At 47.7% G+C, this 18,315-nt stretch overlaps 1 protein-coding gene across 6 annotated transcripts; it reads left to right on the forward strand.

Moving 5' to 3' along the window:
* Positions 1-3,970: 3,970 nt before the first annotated feature.
* Positions 3,971-9,444, forward strand: CXXC1 (CXXC finger protein 1). Of its 6 annotated transcripts, none has more exons than XM_059039794.2 (15): positions 3,972-4,136; positions 4,919-5,037; positions 5,143-5,243; positions 5,560-5,795; positions 5,886-6,062; positions 6,475-6,501; positions 6,578-6,823; positions 6,989-7,096; positions 7,239-7,423; positions 7,713-7,920; positions 8,003-8,113; positions 8,241-8,290; positions 8,380-8,476; positions 8,773-8,925; positions 9,004-9,444. In XM_059039794.2, the coding sequence occupies exons 1-15, from the start codon at positions 4,134-4,136 to the stop codon at positions 9,148-9,150; spliced, it is 1,968 nt and encodes a 655-aa protein (XP_058895777.1). In that variant the 5' UTR covers positions 3,972-4,133; the 3' UTR covers positions 9,151-9,444. The 6 variants fall into 6 exon arrangements, with proteins under 6 accessions (XP_058895778.1, XP_058895777.1, XP_058895779.1 ...); XM_059039796.2 differs by having other exon boundaries at positions 3,985-4,136; positions 4,895-5,037; XM_067015775.1 differs by having other exon boundaries at positions 4,000-4,136; positions 4,810-5,037.
* Positions 9,445-18,315: the final 8,871 nt, after the last annotated feature.

The following is an 18,315-nucleotide window of genomic DNA, read 5'->3' on the forward strand; positions in this document are numbered from 1 at the left end:
CTCATTTACACTGCAATTAAGCTTTTCTTACTTGGCCTGTATGGAGATGTATAAGATAAACAGGGTGCCGTGGTGTAACGATTCCCCCAAGAGACTTCAAATCTTAAACCAGTCTTGCATTCCTGGGATCATTCATGGCATAAATACAGTTGCTCATGGTGGTTATCATTTTTATAAATTGCTGGATTCAATTTTCTTATAGTTTGTTAATGACGTTTTCATCTATGTAGTAAAGAATTTAACCTTGGCCAGAGAGAGGTCTGTCTTTTGCCCTCCTTGGCTTAAGGTGGTAATATCTAACTAAGCCTGTCAATGTTATTCCTCACAGGAGTGAGTGTCTTTGTTTGCCTGCGGATCTTTAGTCACTTGACAGTCAATGTGATTTAGGGTTGTGGCTGGCCATAAGTCTAACAGTGTGATTTAGGTTGAGGACTTTGGGTCACATGGTATCAGCCTGACCTCCTGAGGGGATAAAAACTGAGATCAGGCACCCGGGCAGTCAACAGTGCCTATGTAATGGAATCCCAATAAAGATTCTGGACACCAAGGCTCAGGTGAGCTTCCCTGGTTGACAGTTCTCCATGCATATTGTTATACATCGTCCCTGGGAGCAGCTAACCCTGTCCATGATTCCTCAGGGAGAGGATAACTGGAAGCTCTGCATTTGGAACCCTCCTGGACAATTCCTAAAAGGAATTGGGGAGTATTCCTTCCTCCTCTATTTTCTGAACGACTTTATTTAGGATTGCTATTTTTTTTCCTCCTTAAATATTTGACAGAATTTACTAGTGAAGTAATCTGGACTTGGAGTTTTCTTTGTGGGATGGTTTTTAATCAGAAACTCAAATAACTTTATATCTATATGGCTACTCAAAGTTTCTATTTCCTCATGTGTTATTTTGGTAAATTGTCTTACTAAAGACAAGGAATTTGTCCATTTTATCTAAGCAGTCAAATATATTAGGTCAGTATAAATGTGTGAATAATATTCTCTAGCCAATATCTGTAGGATCTGTACTGATGGCTCTTTTTCATTCATGATTTGGGTAATTTATGTTTTGTCACTGTTTTTTCTTAATTAAATAAATCATCTTTAATTTAATAAATTATATTTCAAAAATATAGTAATTGACTATAAATTTAGTTAACTTAGTGTAATTAATTACATAATAAAATTTTAGTTTAATGAATTAAGGTGAATTTGAATTAAAATTTAAATATGTAAAACTAAATTGAATAAACAAAATTAAACCATATGAAATAAAATGTAATATACTAAATTAAACCAAAATTAAATTGAAATTTAAAAATACACAAGACATTGAATTTAATACATTAAATTAATATTAAATTGTTTTAAACCAAATTAAATTTAATAAATCCAAATTTAATATGTTAAATTAAATTTAATTTGAGTAATTAAATTTCAGTTAAACTTGAACTATATTGCCTTAAACTTATTTTCCTACATCAAACTGTAATTAAGTTAAAATTGAATTATATAAAATTCATTAATTGATGGTAATAAAATAAATTTATCTAAGTACCTTACCCACACATATTCAACTATACTAAAGTTAATTTAATACATTAAATGAAAAACTAAATTAATAATTAAATTACATTAATTAAAATAAGTTACAATCCAATTAAGATTCTACGTTAATAAATAAAAATGAGGCAAGTCTTATGCTGGATCTGAAGGTCTCTGTTTAGTGGGTTAAAAACCCCTTTGGGGAGGAGGTCACAGAACCCATGTTGTAGCCCCTGTGTCTTGGTGTCTGTGACAGTGTGGAAGAGACCATGAGTAAAAATGTTTAGGAAAGGTGAAAAAAAAATCAAATCTAAACCACAAATAGCAAAAAAGTTGCTACTATGTCCCGAGCTAAGAAAGCCAGAAAAACTCTCAGCCAAGGGTGAAAAATCTCATTTTCCCCAGACCCTTCTCCTCAACCTGAAAGAAAGTCATTTTGACTTTGACCGTGGACCTGTGGACATTTATAATGACCACAACTTCCGTATCCAGTGTGTGTGTGGAGGGGGGCAGGTGTACTGATGTTTTGTACCTCATTTGATTTTCATGGTTGCCCAGGTTAGAGCATTACCCTGAAGAGATGTCTAGCTCTCTGATCTATACAGATTTTTGATTATATGTAACATAATTTAAAAAAAAATTTTAAATTAACTTTATAGGAGAGAATACTAAATACATATGAAGTAAGAGAACCAAAGTGGACATCACCAGGAATTGAGGAAATCTACACTCTGGTAGTGGTGGGTGTCAGCTAGGCAGCAGTAAGGATGAAATGGGGTTAAACCAAAGTGTGCTTTGTTTTGGAGAAACTAGCCATTAATTTGCAGAAAGCTGCAGACACCAGACGTTCCAAAAGGTTACAGTGCATTCCAGTCAACAGGAGACCACAGTGAGAACAAGTAACCAAGCACCTACTTACTTGCAGTTTTGGGCAACCTAGAGTAACCTTTGCCTCATTGTAATGATCATGCCTTCCCCAGGTTTAAAACTCCCCAGGTACACAGTGCTTTTTTTTTTTTTTTTGCCATACCGCGTGGCATGTGGGATCCTGTCTCCTCCACAAGGTATCAAACCCATGGCCCCTGCATTTGAAGCGCAAGTCTTACCAGCAGGGAAGTCCCTCTTTTTTTTTTTTTGACACAGCGCTTTGAGTGCTATCTCCCTGCCTCCTTACTTGTCGCTAGTAATAAACAAGTAATAAATGCTTCTGCTTTAATTGAAAGTTCTTAGTGTGTTCATTGGCTAAGCATCCCAAGTGACAGACCCATTGTGTGTGGTCAGAGGAAGACTTGGTGAAGCTGGTGGTCCCTGATTTCAGTCTACTTTGGTCCAGCCATTCTCACCAGAGATGGTCAGGTCACCATCATTTATGGCCATAGATTGTTGCTCTGGACTAATTGTGATGGATGAATGCTGCTGTAGAGGCCCAGAGGCTGAATCATCTTGTGAGGCCTGGCTAAGGAACTGCTGGGAGAAGTGACAGCTGGAAAGAGTGGTGGGAGCTAGCAACACAGATAATCAATAAACAATCTATATTAAAGAATAGAAGAGAGTTTTATTTGCTCCAAGATGAGGACTGGCCCAGGAGTGCAGCCTCCACGGAGGAAGAAAACACTCCAGAGAAGCATGGTTTTCAGCAGTTTTATACCATGTCAGAAACAAAGAACATATATCAGACATGACAGAGGTACATTCCTTCAAGGTTTCAACAGAGATGTATAGTTACAAATTATCAGATACACAGTGAGTGAGCATGACCTTGGCATCTGGGACGGGAACTTTATCTTCCAAGGAATACTAGCATCGGTGTCATAGGAAGGGAAGCATTTCTCCCTATTGTCAGAGTGGGCATGCTTTACTGTAATGGTTAAAACAAATGTACAACATATATTTGACACACCATAAGTCAGGCTGTTCCAGTTTACATAAAGTTCAGGCCACATCAGGTATAAGCCAGCCCCAATACACAAAAATTTCTTCAATCAGAGGTAATGTGGGAGGCATATGACAAAGGGACTGCTTTCCTTCCCAGCGTAAGGCACACAGTATGCCGGCGCCGATTAGTACATGTAGAAGGGAAAAATGATTTTACGGTGATATGAGGGCGACTTAATCCAGGTAGTGTTCCTAAAGCGGACCCCTTTCCCTGTGACCATCTAGGCAGTACCAGCTGCTGGCGCCGGAATCGACCGCCAAGATGGCGGCGCCCTCTCGGAAGCCGATTAGCACGCTGCCATGTGTTGCCAGTGAACGTACGGACTACGCCATCTTACGGAATCAGACTCCAAGATGGAGGCGTCCAGAAATACAGGCGTGGCCATGCTTCCTGAGAACGTAAGGACTCGCCGCTGTACGGTCTCAGTAGTCAAGATGGCGGCGCCTGAGAGGCTGTCGGAGCGCTAGGCGGGCGACCGACTTGTTTGTCGCGGAGCCGACGCACTGGGCCTGCGCAGTAGGAGTACGGTGCCTGGGAGGCGCGACGAAAAGCGGAAGTGCTTGTAAGGCGCGTTTGCAACGGCCAGGGACGCCGCTAAGGGGGTCCGTGTAGGTTCGCGGGTCGCTGGCGGGGTCCGTGAAGGGGTGCGCTGGGAGCGGAGAGATGGTGAGTACGAGGTCCCAGGAGGGAGTCGGCGGTAGAGGCCAGTGGGGTTGGAAATGGTGGTGTCCATCGGCAGACGCATGGGGGTTTGTGGTGAACCATAACGGGAGTCAGTGGGCAGAATGGGGCGGGGGACTGTTTCGAGCCTTAGAATGATGGGGGTCTGATGGTCAGAATTTTTTACTTGTGTGTGAACCATCTGAGAGTTATGTCATGAGCCATTATGGGGGTCCGTAATGGAAGTTTAGTGGTAGTTCCTTGGGGGTCCGAATGGGGGATTCTTTGTGCAGAGTGATGAGGGGTTTGCGAAGAGTTGTACTGGGCAGTCTGGAGTGAGCCGTGATGAGCCTGTATCGGGGGATCTAGGGGGGCGGGGCTGTCTGTGAGGTTAGTAACGGAGGATCTGAGGGGAACCGTGCTGTCTTGAGACCCGGTGATGGGGGTCTGTGAGGAGCCATGACGGGGGCAAAATGTAGTGAGTGATGCGGTGTTTGTAAGGAGCAGCAACTAGTTCAGTGGGTGAATAGAGTGATGGGGTGGCAGTGGGGTAAGCGATGGGAAGTTCTGAGGCAGTGATGGGCGTTTATGAGCAGGCTAAGGGGGTGTCAGCGGTGAGTGAGGGGGGTGGTCTGTGGGGACTATGGTGGAGAGATTTATGAGGAGCCATGGGGGGAAGTCTGTTGGCAGACTGTTGAGGTCTGTGGTGAGCCGTGATGGAGCTGTACTGGAGGGACGTGGCATCATGATGGGGGTTCTCTAAGGAGCCATGATGGGGGCTCCCACAGGAGGCGGATGCTTCAGACCCAGAGCCTCCAGATGCCGGGGAGGACAGCAAGTCAGAGAACGGGGAAAACGCGCCCATCTACTGCATCTGCCGCAAACCAGACATCAATTGCTTCATGATGTGAGCCGGGGAGCGGTGGGCGGGATGGACACCTGGCCGGGTGGGGAGAGGCCGATCGATGGGTCCGGCCCCTCACATCTCCCTCCCTCGCCCCATCCTCCGCAGTGGCTGTGACAACTGCAATGAGTGGTTTCATGGGGACTGCATCCGGATCACTGAGAAGATGGCCAAGGCCATCCGGGAGTGGTACTGCCGGGAGTGCCGAGGTGAGGGGTCGGGGTGGACAGGGCAGGCAGCTGGGGCTGCCAGGGAGGAGGAGGAGGGGCCTTAACAGTTGGGTGGTTCACGGGGAGTAGTGATCTGTGTCTGTGGGCGGAGGGATTGTTGGTCAGTGCTAAGCCGGAATGGAGGCTCCATCGTGAGCTGTGATAGAAAGCTCCACCGGAAGGAACAGCTCTGCCCTGGAGCAGGGAGACAGAGCAAGCGGGTGAGACCGAAGAGGAGAGAAGAGGAAGAAAGAGTTCTGGGGCCATCCATATCCCCCGGTGCCAACCCACGCTGGCTCCACCCTCTACCCCGCAGAGAAGGACCCCAAGCTGGAGATCCGCTATCGGCACAAGAAGTCACGGGAGCGGGACAGCACTGAGCGAGACGGCAGTGAGCCCCGGGATGAGGGTGGAGGGCGCAAGAGGCCTGCCCCGGATCTGGACCTGCAGCGCCGGGCGGGGTCAGGGACAGGGGTTGGGGCCATGCTTGCTCGGGGCTCTGCTTCGCCCCACAAATCCTCTCCACAGCCCCTGGTGGCCACGCCCAGCCAGGTGAGTGGCTGCGATGGCTGGGCTAGGGGAGGTGATCCCATCTCAGGCCCTGCTCGGTTCCTGAGCTCTGTTGTGGGCGCCTCTCGTTAGCATCACCAGCAGCAGCAGCAGATCAAACGGTCAGCCCGTATGTGTGGCGAGTGTGAGGCCTGCCGGCGCACCGAGGACTGTGGCCACTGTGACTTCTGCCGAGACATGAAGAAGTTTGGGGGCCCCAACAAGATCCGGCAGAAGTGCCGGCTGCGTCAGTGCCAGCTTCGGGCCCGGGTGAGCATGGGCAGAGCTGGGCGGGGTCAGGTGGGGGGCCAGGATGTCTGGGAAGAGCTGATTGAGGTTAGGATGGGTGGGCTGGGTGGGGTGGGGCCTAACTGCATGCAGACAGGTGGGGAGGGGCCTGGCTGGTTCAGATGAGTGGGGTGTGACCAGATGTGCTGGGCTAGTGGGGGAGCCCCCAACCCCAGACGCGCAGGGTAGGGCCAGGCGTTCCTAGGTGGTCAGACATGTCAGCACAACTGGGGCAAGGCCAAGCATGTCCTGGCGGTGGGGGACGGGGGACGCTGGTGTGTCTAGGGAGGCGAGGCGGGGCTGGTTGGTGGAGTCGGGCGCTGGTGGGAAGGGCTAGGGCAGGGCCCCCTCCATCCACCTGGGGCTGACCTGGGCCTTCCTCCCACCGGCACAGGAATCGTACAAGTACTTCCCTTCCTCGGTGAGTCCAGCCCCCCAGGGCGGGCGGGGCCTGCGGGCAGGGCGGTCAGGGCCAGTCCTGAGATTCTGCCCCGCAGCTCTCGCCAGTGACGCCCTCAGAGTCCCTGCCAAGGCCTCGCCGGCCACTGCCCGCCCAGCAGCAGCCACAGCCATCGCAGAAACTGGGGCGCATCCGCGAGGACGAGGGGGCAGTGGCATCAGCAGCAGTCAAGGAGCCACCTGAGGCTACGGCTACACCCGAGCCGCTCTCAGACGAGGACCTCCCGCTGGACCCTGACCTGTACCAGGACTTCTGTGCAGGGGCCTTTGATGACCACAGCCTGGTGAGCAGACGGAGTGTCCCGTGGCGGAAGGGTAAAGGTTACAGAAGCAGAGAGTGTCCATAACGAGGAGAGAGGAGGCAGAGGGTATGGAAGGCTGACGCGGGGACCGAGCAGGTGGGGGGAAGTCACGAGTGGAACAGGAGAGTCAGCGTATGCCTCTCGCAGCCCTGGATGAGTGACACGGAGGAGTCCCCGTTCCTGGACCCTGCGCTGCGGAAGAGGGCGGTGAAAGTGAAGCACGTGAAGCGTCGAGAGAAGAAGTCTGAGAAGAAGGTGACCGAGAGGGTGCAGTGGATGTGGGGAGGGAGGGCGAAGGTCAGGGGCTGAAGGGCTGGGGTGTAGGGGGAAACAGGGCTCCGGGGCTGACTTCAGCTGCGCCCTGCCCTGGCCCGTCCTGGCCCGTCTTGCTCCACAGAAGGAAGAAAGATACAAGCGGCATCGGCAGAAGCAGAAGCACAAGGACAAATGGAAGCACCCAGAGCGCACTGACGCCAAGGACCCTGCGTCGCTGCCACAGTGCCTGGGCCCTGGCTGTGTGCGCGCTGCCCAGCCTGGCTCCAAGTATTGCTCAGACGACTGCGGCATGAAGCTGGCAGCCAAGTGAGTTATTGCGGAGGGTTCAGGGGAGTCAGGGAGTACAGGGTGGGGCATGACCAGAGCCCTCTGTGTGTCTGCCAGTCAGTCACCATTCAGTCAACCAAGCACCCGCCGGGCCGTCCACCTGCTCCCCCATCTGTCTGTCTGTCCGTCCAGCCATCTGCCCTTCGGTCACCTGGTTCCTTATCCTTTCACCATTGAGTCAGCAATCTGCTCTGTGCCCGTGGATCACCCCGCTCATCTTACTGCCTTGCCTCCTTCTCTGCTCACCCAATTCACCACCTCCCTGCAGCCGCATCTACGAGATCCTCCCCCAGCGCATCCAGCAGTGGCAGCAGAGCCCCTGCATTGCTGAGGAGCATGGCAAGAAGCTGCTCGAACGCATCCGCCGGGAGCAGCAGAGCGCCCGCACCCGCCTTCAGGAAATGGAGCGCCGATTCCACGAGCTCGAGGCCATTATCCTGCGGGCCAAACAGCAGGCTGTGCGCGAGGACGAGGAGGTGAGCGGGCGCGGGCGCAGCAGCGGCACAGGGCCCAGTACCTGCTCCCGCCTGGCCTCATCGTCCCCTCCACCCCGTGCAGAGCAATGAGGGTGACAGCGATGACACGGACCTGCAGATCTTCTGCGTCTCCTGCGGGCACCCCATCAACCCACGTGTTGCCTTGCGCCACATGGAGCGCTGCTACGCCAAGGTCAGGGTGTCGGCCTGAGGGGGCGGACGGTGTGGGGACATCACTGGGTTCCTGGGGGCGGGGGTGCCGTCCCGCGAGGGCATGCGGCGCACATCCACAGTCCCTCCGTTTGTGCTCACCCCTCCAGTACGAAAGCCAGACGTCCTTTGGGTCCATGTACCCGACCCGCATCGAGGGGTGAGTGTGGCTGCTGCGGGGGCTAGCGGGGCCGGGCCTGGGCGCCACCCTCCGCTTCCTCTGCTACCTTCTCTGCTCCACACCCCCAGGGCCACACGACTCTTCTGCGATGTCTACAATCCTCAGAGCAAGACATACTGCAAGCGGCTCCAGGTGCTGTGCCCCGAGCACTCACGGGACCCCAAAGTAAGCTTTTCCCTCAGCTCTTCCCATTCTGTCCCCCTCCCTTCCCCCCGGCCACATTTTTCCCTTCCTCCCTCTCCCCCTTCCCTTTTTCCTGCTGGCCCACTTCCACAGCCCCCACTTGCCCTGCATGCCTCTCCTTTTTCCTGTTGCATCACCTCCTACTCCTCTCCCCCCAACCCCCGCCTTCCTCCTCTCCTCCTCCCCTCTCCATTCCTTCCCAGCGCTCCCGGTCCCCATTCCTGTCCTCCTCCCTGACTCACCACCCCGCACTCATGCCCACCCCGGTCTCCCTGCAGGTGCCAGCTGACGAGGTATGCGGGTGCCCCCTTGTACGTGACGTCTTCGAGCTCACGGGTGACTTCTGCCGCCTGCCCAAGCGCCAGTGCAACCGCCACTACTGCTGGGAGAAGCTGCGGCGTGCCGAGGTGGACCTGGAGCGCGTGCGCGTGGTAGGTCTCGGCAGCGGATGCGGCGGGGCGGGGGCCTCGGGGAGCCCCTTCTCACGGCTCCTCCTGCTCCCCCGGCAGTGGTACAAGCTGGACGAGCTGTTTGAGCAGGAGCGCAACGTCCGCACCGCCATGACCAACCGCGCGGGCTTACTGGCCCTGATGCTGCACCAAACCATCCAGCACGACCCGCTCACGACCGACCTGCGCTCCAGTGCCGACCGCTGAACCCCAGCGGTCCAGACGCCTCCGCTCGCGCGCCACACGTGGGAGCGGCCCCGGAGCCCCCATTTGTCTGCTCTGCCATTCATGTACCTCCCACGGTCCCTCAGTTTCTCCCTGTGCCCATCCACCATTGGACCGCCTGTTTGCCCTTACCACAGGCCTCAGAACTTCCTCACGTCCTTGTCTGTTCTTCTGCCTCCCCGTTCTCTGTGCCTGGGAGGGGCTGCGGAGTCTGCGCACCCTCGCCTCCCCCACTCTGGTTTTGTTAATAAAATTTTGATGAACCAAAAAAGCTAATTATGGACGGTCTCCAAACTTTTTTCCGTTGCAACTGCTTTTCCGCGCCCCTAGAGTAGAGTGGCATGCCTGTACTCCGGAGAGACTGCAGTACGGGTGTAGGCTGCTCATATCCAGTCGGCGCCCACTCTGTGGTCTGCAGGCTCCGCCTTGGTCTGTGGGGTTATGAGGTGCTGAGGGAGAGTCCAGGGACCTACACTGTCAGCCTGTCCTCTCATTGTGTGACAGTGGGTATACAGTCAGTGCTCAGTCTGTGTATGGCTGATTCATCATTCCTGTGTGAGCAGGAATTTTCTTACTTACTTTTATTGATGGTCTCCAGACCAGAGTTGTATGAAATGATGGACACAAGGCCCTCCTCTTTCCCCAGAAACCCCTCTCTTGGGACGCGTGTACAGCAGGAGCCCACTGGGTTTGTGTCGGGAACACCAGCCTGTCCTCTCATTGTCAGGTGCAGTCAGCCACATAACACTACCTTTCCAGCATGGACCCGCCCTCACGGGCCTCCTGTTTACCTGCAGAGCAGCATCAGCCCTCCCCTAGTGGAAGAAGCTCTGGCCATCGCCAGGCATGACTTGTCCCTAGGCGCTCTAGTGACTCCAGCGGGGAAGAGAGAACGGGACACAGTAGCCCTGGGGGAGATCTTATGTTTTAAGGCAGGATAAGAAAATTTAAGCATAACATACTCCCTACCCGTTTTGGGCCCTCTCCAATGGGCAATGTGCATCTGCATTATACATAAACCAGACCTCCTCAAAGGCAGGAATGTCTGCTCAACCATAAAGATCAATTTTTTCCTTCTCGACGCCAGCAATGTAACTCCTTAGACGATAACATTCTTAATTCTTTCCTAATTTTGTAAGGGGTCATGGTGACCTGGTGCTGCTTCCTATGTGCAGATCTGGACTATGTATCGTTGGTGAACTTTATGTAAGATGTCAGTGTGTCATTTTGACCCTTTGTCTCAAAAATGTATATAACTTCTAACAGGCGGAATAGTCCTCAGAGTTTTCTGAACAACTCCTGTGGTTCTAATCCTCAGGTTGGCTGAAATAAAATTCTCTATTTCTCCTTTAGATTGACTGTTGATTAATTTTTCATCGACATAGGTCTTATTCTGTTCAGCATCTAGTTGAAGTGGATATTGTTGAATATTAGGCAGAGGCTTGGAGTTGTCAACAGTCATTTAAATAGGAGTGGCTGACGCAGAGGTATATAGTGACAGGGAAACATTTTATAGGCTATACATGTTATCAATCACATTGACTTGTCGCACAAACATTGTATGTGTACTTTTAGCAGTAGAATTTAAGCAAGCAGTGATGCACGCCATGCATAGCTTGATAGCTAGGAGAAGGATAATAATACATACAGTGAAAATAATAATCATCTGTAAAACAGAGCAAAAAAAATTACCTAATCCTGAGGAGAGCCAATGAAACAGATCATTAAAAGGGTCTTTTTTTTTTTTTTGTCATAACCATTTTGCCTCTTAAAAATTGTATCCAGGAGCATCTCTACTTCTGCAGAGGTATTGATACAAGTGCAACAAGTAGTGTGAGCAAGAGCACAACTCCTTGTGTAGCCAGTAGAAAATCGAAGGTAGGGACCTCCCTGGCGGCCCAGTAATCAGGACTCCATGCTTCCACTGCAGGGGACACGGGTTTGATCCCCGGTCAGGGAACTAGGATCCTGCAAACGGTGAGGCCAAACAAACAGAAAAAAGATTCGAAAAAAAAGAGAAAAGAACATCGAAGGTAACTATTATCCAATACTACTTAGGTTAAGGAACTGAGGGATGTCTCTTGTGCTGAATGCTTTTTGTAGTCTCTTCAGCTATTTGACCAATGGGTGGCTGATAGATTTATGACCACATCTCTCTCTCTTTTTTAAAAAAATTTTGCGGTACGCAGGCCTCTCACTGTTGTGGCCTCTCCCGTTGTGGAGCACAGGCTCCGGACGCGCAGGCTCAGCGGCCATGGCTCACGGGCCCAGCCGCTCTGCGACATGTGAGATCCTCCCGGACCGGGGCACGAACCCGTGTCCCCTGCATCGGCAGGCAGACTCTCAACCACTGCGCCACCAGGGAAGACCCACATCTCTCTTTACCTATACTCCTTCACTAGGAGTCAAGATTGTCAAAAGACTTTGCTACCAGGTATCTTGGTATCCTAATAACATGGATCTCTTCTGTAATGGAGAGAGAAAGGAGTTTTATCTGTCTCTTTTATATAGACAATGGGATAACATAACATCCCAATAAACATAAACCTTCTACCTGTCAGCTCTTAAGATATTTATGTGCCCATTCTTGGGAAGGTGGGTCAATTCCAGTGCCATATATGAAGACAAAACCTGAGGATGCAAGTGATCCCAAAGTTGCAAGTCCAACAATCGGTTAAATGGCCCCCAGTAACTATACTCTGTGAGAACTTTACTAAAGAATTTTCTTTCCCTCCTAAACACTGGGTCAAAAGTATAGCCAGAAGTAAAACAATAACTCTCAATGTTGACAGAGAATCAGACAGTTGGTAAACAGTACAACTGAACCAGTAGGATGGGTCTTACAGGGCTGGTCTGGACTCTTGGGTTAGCTGTCTGCTACTGTTGTCGACTTCTTCTCATCCCAGCTTAGTGAAGCTTGACTTAGTCGAAGTCAGGTGTCAGAAACAGAGGTCACGGTCCAGTTAGGAGCAGAAGCCTTTTTAAAAAATGAGAGATAGGAACCTAGGAGTTTACTCCTTTGAGCTTTGCAGCACAAAGGATATGTCCTGATATGGTCCTTTCCAACGCAGCTGCAAAGCATCTTGTATTTATGCCTTTTCCAATGGACAAAATCTCCAGGTTGCAGTCCACGATCCATAAGGTCTTCATCTCCTGGGAGCTCACAGTGAAAGGAATGTTACCAGCTTTTCATTTTCTTTAAGTGCCTTAACAAGTCCCTGACGATAATGCAACATATCACACCCTTATGCAATGCTGGTTCGTACATGCCTACGTCTGGGCACATAGGTCGTCCAGTGGTTATTTCAAAAGGACACAGTTGATGCTTACCAAAAGGAGTGGACCTAAGGTTGAGAAGTACCGATGGGAGAGCTTCTGGCCATGAAAGATGAGAAGGCCCTGAGAGTTTTGTCAGTTGAGTTTTGATAGTGCTGTTGGTTCTTTCTAACAGTCCTGAAGATTGGAGGGGGGTGATAAGTGCATTAAAGATGCTGCATTATTGACTAAATGTCATAAATAGATTTAACTATATGTCTGGCAAAGTGAGTCCCTGGTCACGATGTAACTCAGAAGGAATTCCCCAAACAGGAATTATTATTTCCAATAGTGATTTACCTACTGTTATACCCATTGCTCTCCTGCAGGGAAAAGCTTCAACCCAGTGTGAAAACATACAGATCATCACCAAGATTATTTATATCCTCGAGGTGGTGGCATTTGGACAAAGTCCAATTGCCATACCTCAAAGGGTCCCTTAGGAAGAAGAACGTGGCCTTGTGCCCCATGAAGTGGTTTTCTGAGATTATATTTAGGACACAGAGTACATACCTTATGAGCCACCATGGAGAATGTTTCCAAAACTATAGTTTTCCCCCATAAAACCATCTTTCAGGTGCCTAATGAGTTAAAGAATATACATGCTGGAGTAACAGCCATTGTGCTCTAATAGACACTATAGGTTTTAAAAATCAGGTCCAAAGCATATTTGTGTGATGGGTTCAAAAATTCCCCCTTTTGTAGCCACATCTGTTTATCTTCTTTAGTGGCGATTTCTTGAGTCTATGGAAGGAAATCTTTTACTGGGTTAGCAGGGTTCACAGAGAGCAGTGGAAGTTCTCAAAGCTGAACAGGATGAATTTTTAAAGTTGTCTGTTTGTCTGCAGCATCAGCAAGCTAATTTCCTTTAGCTTCCTTAATGTCAGATTTGGGATGCCCCAGTGTTTTAATACTTGCCAACTGTTTTGGTAGTTGTATAGAACTACAACCTGCAGTTAAGAACTCTGCAACCTGTTTCCATTTTTCATAGGCTGCTCTGAAGTGGTTCAAAACCCTTGTTTCCATAGCATTCCAAAGTCGTGTGCCACGCCAAAGGCATAACAACTGCCAGTATATATATGGACTATCTGGGCTTTGCCTAGTTGACAAGCTCGGGTTGAGGCAATTCATTAGGCTTGCTGTGTGGACTTTGTTTCTGGTAAATAAGAGCTTTCTCTTATGTCCACTGTGGATGTTATTGCATATCCAGCTCCGTAATGTCCCTGTTCATCCCTTAAACAGGGTCCTTCTGTGAACCTAATTAAATCAACATTATCAATAGAAATTTCTTATAAATCGTACCTGGAACAAGAAGATAATCTGTTAATAAAATGCAGTCGTGGTTGTTTTCTTCCTGTGGTGCTGGAAGCAAAGTTGCAGGGTTAAGATTATTACATTGCGGTTCATGCCCACCCAGGGATGCTAAAAAAAAAAGATTATTACATCGAACTAAGGTAATATTAGTTACAGAAAGCAACAATACCTCATAAGAAGCTAGTCACCTTACAGAATAGTGGTGAGTGTGGTAAGAGTTTAGAAAAGACTCGACTGAGTGTGGGATATGAGTCATTAAAGGAGACCCCATTATTATTTCTCCAATAGTCTTACATAAGAAAGCCTTTGCTGAAATAGCCCTCATACAAGGTGGAAGTCCTTTTCCTACCGAATCTAATTGCTGACTATAATATCCTATGGGTCGCTGTTTATCACCGTGCTCTTGAGTAATACACCTAAAGCAGTTCCTTTAACTTCAAGTACAAGGAGAAAAAAGAGCAAGTTATAATTAGTGTGACCCAAAGCCAGTGCCTGAGTTAAGATGGATTTTAAGGTGTTTATGGCCTCTTTTCCTTTCGGCCTCCACTCAATCAGATCAAGCTGGTCAGACTTAAGTAACGCATATAAAGGTTGAGAAATAAGTGGAAAATTAGGTACCCAATTGCTACAATATTCAGTCAGACCCAGAATTCCCCTCAATTGTTTCTTTTTTTGGAGAAGTGAGAAAGCTAAAATCTCTTTAATTCTTTTAGAGTCGATTAATAGTCCTTCCTTAGATATAAAGCAGCCCAAATGTTTTACAACAGGTCAGCAAACTGGAGTTTATCTTTAGGCAACTTGTGTCCCTTAGAAGCTAGTTGTTGTAACAGATGGATGGTGTCTTTTTGAGAATCCAATTCATTTCTAGAACATAAAAGCAGGGGCTTCCCTGGTGGCACAGTGGTTAAGAATCCGCCTGCCAATGCAGGGGACACCGGTTCAAGCCCTAGTCCAGGAAGATTCCCACATGCTGCGGAGCAACTAAACCCGTGTGCCACAACTACTGAAGCCCATGCACCTAGAGCCCATGCTCCACCACAAGAGAAGCCACTGCACTGAGAAGCCCATGCACCGCAAAGAAGAGCAGCCCCGCTCGCCGCAACTAGAGAAAGCCCTCATGCAGCAACGAAGACCCAACGCAGCCAAAATAAAATGAATAAATTTATTTTTAAAAAAAGAACATGAAAGCAAATCATCTACACATTGAATTAAGGTGGAGCCAGCAGGAAAGTTTATGTCAGCTAAATCAGCTTTAAGCATTTGAGAAAAGTAAGTAGAGTTCTCACTATAGCCCTGTGGCATGGCAGTCCAGGTATGTTGATGATTTTCCCATGTGAAGGCAAAAACGTACTGACTGCCCTTCTTAACTAGGATACTAAGGAAGGCATAAATCAATTACTGAAAAATAGCAGCTATTGGCTGGAATGACTGAGAGCAGAGTGTGTGGATTTGGGACCACAGGACAACGAGGAATCACAATGTTATTTATAGCTTTCAGATCTTGAACAAATCTCCAACCTTTCCCATTTGCCTTTCTCACCGGTAAGATAGGTGTGTGTGACAAGGATGGGTACAAGGAATTATAAGTCCCTTCTTAAGAAAGTCCTGGATAACAGGGTTTATTCCATTTAATGTCTCTGGTTTAAGTGATATTGTCAACTATTAGATAGAGGCTTGGAGTTGTCAACAGTTCCCTTAACAGGAGTAACCAATTTAATTTTTTCAGTAGCTGAAGAAGAAGATGGCCATAATTCTTTAGGCACTGGCGATAACAGGTCATTCATTTTTTCTTGGTCTGTTTGAACCACTGATTTTATTGCCATCTATTTTTCAGTAACTAGATTTTGCTCAGCATTAAATTTTCTAAACCTAGAAGCATTTCACCTTTTTGTGAAAAGGCAATATGAGCATTGCTGGCTTCTGAAAGGTCTCTTCCTATCAGATGAATTGGGGCACATTTTACTAGGAGAAACACAAGTTTCCCTGTGATAGTTCCTAACTGAAAGGTTAGTGACTCTGATTTTAAAATTTGCAAAGGTAAATTAGAAACCCCTACTATTTGAATTGACCTTATACTCCCAGGGAGAGGGCAATGATAAGGGTAGGGTAAAGACCAGAGATTGTAGCCCCAGTATCTACAATGGCCTTTGAAGTTTCCCCTCTGATTGTTGTCTCAATTTCCCCTAAGGTATTGGTGAGGAGCTGGGGGAAATGCCTTCTCATAACCGTCAGAGCACTCCTATTCCTTTTTAGTTTTGCCATGTTCCAAATTCCATTTAAATGTATGGCACTCTCATTTGAAGAGACCATGGCTTTTGCACTAAAAACAAGTGCGGGCATTTCGTTTGGGGCCAGGGTTAGAAGAAAAGTGTTTTAATAGGACCTCTAAGTTGCTGTAGTTGTACATTCATGACTTTAGTGACTCTTTCTTCTTCTTTCTTTGGAAGATTTTAGAGAGCTTCCCTGCAATAGGGACAAGCATGTTAGAATGTATTATGGCCCAGTCCAATTCATGTCTTTTAATTAGCTTTGCTATTTTTTCATCTAATCCCTCTTAAAGATTGAATTTAGAATTGGATCATTCTGATGATTTTGAAAACCCATTCCAGGGTGCTATTTGAAGGTTTTCTCAAATCTCTCTCAAAAAAAAAAAGTTTCTCTGCACTTTTGCTTGCATTGGTGGATCATTGTCCACTCTATTTTCTCAGGAAAAATTTGGGGGATGGCTTGGTACAAGTTACGAGCAAGTTCTCGACACCTGTGAACATCTGCATGTTCATGTTTATGAAAATCTTCCATAGGTGTCTTCCATTCTCCCTTTTGTAGCCATACTTGGATTTACTTTTGGATACCAGCAATTGCTCAAGCTATTACAAATCTGAGTATCCTGGCTCATGTATCCTTACAGAAAGAATTCTCTAAAAAACCCTGAAGGATCTTGTAAAGGGCCTGGAAAATCCTTAGTTAAATTTTTAAGTTCAGCTCTACTCCAGGGAGTATATATTAGTTCAGGCTCACCTCTTCCAGTAGGTTTCTCTTTAAAGGGACCTGCAATGATTTTAGGGCTCTCATTTATTCCCTGGGATCCAGTTAATTTTTCCTTTGGAGGTGGAGGAGGAGGTAGAACAGACAAGTTGAGATATGGATGTTCAGAAAGGAGAAGGTATGAAGTTCAGAAATGAGGGGAAGGAGGAGGAGAAAGGGATAGGGTAGTTTCTGAGCTTTTCTCCAATTTAGCAACAGTTTCTAATAATTTTCAGTTTCCTGTAAAGGTGTCATTTTATCATTACCATGCTTCAAAGCTTCTAAGTATCAATTGAAATATGCTTCCCATCCTGTCTATATAATTTTATAGCCGGCATTTTCCAATTTTGCACGCAACTAAACTAATTTTGGTGAGTCGAATGTTCCCCGTTTTGGCCATTTAAGAGTTAAGTTAGAGCCTCCCATTTTACCAAGTTCTTGCAAGTATCGGCTCCATACATACTGTACATGAAGCCAGCCGAAGTTCCAGTGGGTGGCTATCCACCTGGGAACTGGTCGGCTTCGGAAGCACGATTTCCCATTTTCTTTTTGTTTAATTTGTATTATGAGGTCACAATTTCTAAGGGCGCTGCAGGGTCAGGCATGTGCTGCTTGTGAGCTTAGCTCCTCAAGGTGTCACCCTTGAGTCGGTTCAGATCTTCTGTGTCTCAGTTTCTCCTGTAAGCTGTCTAAAGCCACCATGGGGGCTTGGAGCACCGTAAATTACCTAAAGTGTTAAAAGGGCATTTCGTATGGGACTGCTACTCATCATAAGGATTAATCCTCAGACACTTCCTCTAGGTTCTCAGTCACCAGAGAAGGCCTTGTGGCTGGAAGGAGCAAATGTCCGTTTTCTTCAGAGCTGAATAGGTTCAGTCTCTTGTTCTGCTGTCAAACAGTTTGTTCAAACCATTTATACACAATCTTTCCAACTTGAGCCAAATTAAAAAAAGCAGCCAACCCAGTTCACTCCAGAGTTCCTTCTTGGCTTTCCCCTTCTAGGAACCTCCATCTAGCCCATTGCCTAGGAAATTCCCCCTCGGTCCCTTTCACCTGGAAATGTACCAGTACCCTGTTAAGACTATAAATCCTAAAATTTTAACAGATTGGATGAAATTCAGGATCATCATGCAAAGCAATGTGGTCCAGATATCAGGAGAACTCACCAAAGTAACTGAGGAATACCAAAAAGCTGGTGGGGCTCAAAGGGCCAGTGCTGGTACTGAGCGCCGGTTTAGAGTAGAGTCCAGGTGTCCTCTGGTGGGTGTCTCTGATATACTGCTAACTACGCCAAGCAAATATCAACAAAAATGTAATCAATACCTGTCTAAAGTAGAAATAGAGAATTTTATTTGAGCCAACTTGAGGATTATAACCCAGGAGACAGTCTTTCAGAAAACCCCGAGGATTGTTCCGCCTGTTAGAAGTCGAAGGCACAATTATATACATTTTAAGACAAAGGATCATACATTAAAATGACACACTGACATTTTA

Source organism: Kogia breviceps, chromosome 15, assembly GCF_026419965.1.
Source record: "Kogia breviceps isolate mKogBre1 chromosome 15, mKogBre1 haplotype 1, whole genome shotgun sequence".
NCBI lineage: Eukaryota > Metazoa > Chordata > Mammalia > Artiodactyla > Physeteridae > Kogia > Kogia breviceps.

Excerpts from the sequence above, each read along its gene's own strand:
- CXXC1 (XM_059039794.2), top strand. Across the intron at positions 7,097-7,238 it reads AGAAGAAGTCTGAGAAGAAG|AAGGAAGAAAGATACAAGCG; the intron begins GTGACCGAGAGG and ends CTTGCTCCACAG. Across the intron at positions 7,921-8,002 it reads CTGTGCGCGAGGACGAGGAG|AGCAATGAGGGTGACAGCGA; the intron begins GTGAGCGGGCGC and ends CACCCCGTGCAG.